Source organism: Emiliania huxleyi, assembly GCF_000372725.1.
Source record: "Emiliania huxleyi CCMP1516 chromosome Unknown EMIHUscaffold_2002, whole genome shotgun sequence".
Classification (NCBI taxonomy): Eukaryota; Haptophyta; order Isochrysidales; family Noelaerhabdaceae; genus Emiliania; species Emiliania huxleyi.
This window is the reverse complement of record NW_005200597.1, coordinates 1,836-3,427: the sequence shown is the minus strand read 5'-3', so window position 1 is coordinate 3,427 and position 1,592 is coordinate 1,836. Positions and strand designations below refer to the sequence as shown.

Here is a 1,592-nt window from a genome sequence, read left to right as displayed (position 1 = left end):
GGCCAAACATCCACCGCGCTCCAGTCGAGCCGGCGCACTCGGACGAGTCCTCCCACGCCATTCGCGTCTGCGTTGTTGGCCGAGTTGCGCAGAGATGCGGTGTGGGCATCCGTGCAAAAGACGGCCCGTGCTCCCGCGAGGCAAGCGGCGGCCGAGGTGAGACCGCAGCCCGCGCCGAGGTCGAGCACGACCGCGCCGTCGAGCAGCTGCGCGCTCTCACGCGCAAACAGGTGGTCGCACAGCAGCAGCGCGCCGCGCCAGACCTGCAGCCCCACGTCAGAAAGCGGGGTGGCCAGCGCGTGGCAGATCCGGAGCCGCCCGCGACCAGGCGTCGCCAGCTTTCGACGCTTGCGGCGAGCGCACAAGAGGTCTCCATCCTCGTCGACGGCCGCAGTTGGCTCGTGGGCGTCGTCGGAGGAGGAGGCCGCGTCCGCAGCCTCTGCAAAAGGAAACACGGTCTCACACGGCAAATCGCAACCAGCGTCGCTGCAGTCAGCCCGGAGATGCACGTCGGAGAGGTGGAGGTCGGCGTCCGTGCCCATATACGTCTACCCTAAGTTTCTCCGAGACCTCGGGAGCGGGCAGGTATTCACACCTCGGCAGTGTGGGCAGGGCAGGGCAGGGCAGTGTGGGTTTCACACCCGGGGCAGGTAGGGGATCGGGCAGGGCAGGGCAGGGCAGTTGTGCGGCAGTATGCGGGCAGGGCAGTACGGCAGGGCAGGGCAGGGCAGTTGGGGTCATAATTGCAGGGCTGAGATTCGGGATCTCAGGTGGTGAAAAAAAAGAGGAGACAATTGCTGTGAACATGCAATTTAGATAACAATCTCAATGAGATGTGTGAAGAGGACGGCCGATCGACGAATTACACGCGCGAGCTGGCGAGCTCATGTGCATCTCAACCGAATCTCAGGGGGGCGCCGTGTGTATAACGGTCGCGTGACACTGCGCTACGCCATGTCGTCTTCCGTCTCGGAGTCGTCGCGCAGCGGCCCGCCCGGGTTGACGACGTTCACGGTGACGCCGACAGGGATGGTCATGGCCGCCCGCTCGAGCTCCGCGACTCGGTGGGTGAGGCGGCGCATCCCGTAGCCGGGCGCCCGACGGGTCCCCACGCCCCCTGGCGGAGGCTGGTAGTTGTTGAAGGTTTGGTTGAAGACCTGGACCTCGAGGGCCTCGACGCGGCCCTGGAGGCACTCTCGGTTGTGCTCGATGGCCGCGAGCCGACTCTCGACGGCCGCGAGCCGACTCTCGGTCATCTCGTCCCGTTGGATCCCCACGCGGTGCATCTCCAGCTGGAGCTTGACCTGCTTTTGCAGGCGGTCGTACCCAGGCGGGCCGGCGGTCTGCTGCGGCGGCGGCGACTTCATATACACACGCACCAAGTCTACCTAGGAGCGTATCAGACAAGGTAGTGTACGAACAAAGAATGGTACGCGCGCGCAACACGTGCGCGTGTGCAGGTGTGCTGTGTGGTGCACGCCCTCCGAGCGGGGCGGGGTCTGCCCGTCGGGTTGTCTCCCTATATCCAGGACTAGTGTGGGGCCTGCGGCGACGGATCCCTAGTGCAGCCCTAGTGGCCTCTCTCTCAAGCC

General features: G+C 65.5%; 2 protein-coding genes across 2 annotated transcripts; both read right to left on the bottom strand.

Annotated features, from left to right (window-relative positions):
• Positions 1–8: 8 nt before the first annotated feature.
• Positions 9–542, bottom strand: EMIHUDRAFT_253967 (hypothetical protein; the record flags this gene model as incomplete). The annotated part of the gene is made up of 1 exon (XM_005781477.1): positions 9–542. A coding segment is annotated over one exon (534 nt), but the record flags the coding sequence as incomplete, so codon positions are not given.
• Positions 543–947: 405 nt separating this feature from the next.
• EMIHUDRAFT_253966 (hypothetical protein) lies at positions 948–1,367 on the bottom strand (the record flags this gene model as incomplete). Its single annotated transcript, XM_005781476.1, has 1 exon — positions 948–1,367. One exon carries the CDS (start codon positions 1,365–1,367, stop codon positions 948–950), a length of 420 nt encoding a protein of 139 aa, XP_005781533.1.
• Positions 1,368–1,592: the final 225 nt, after the last annotated feature.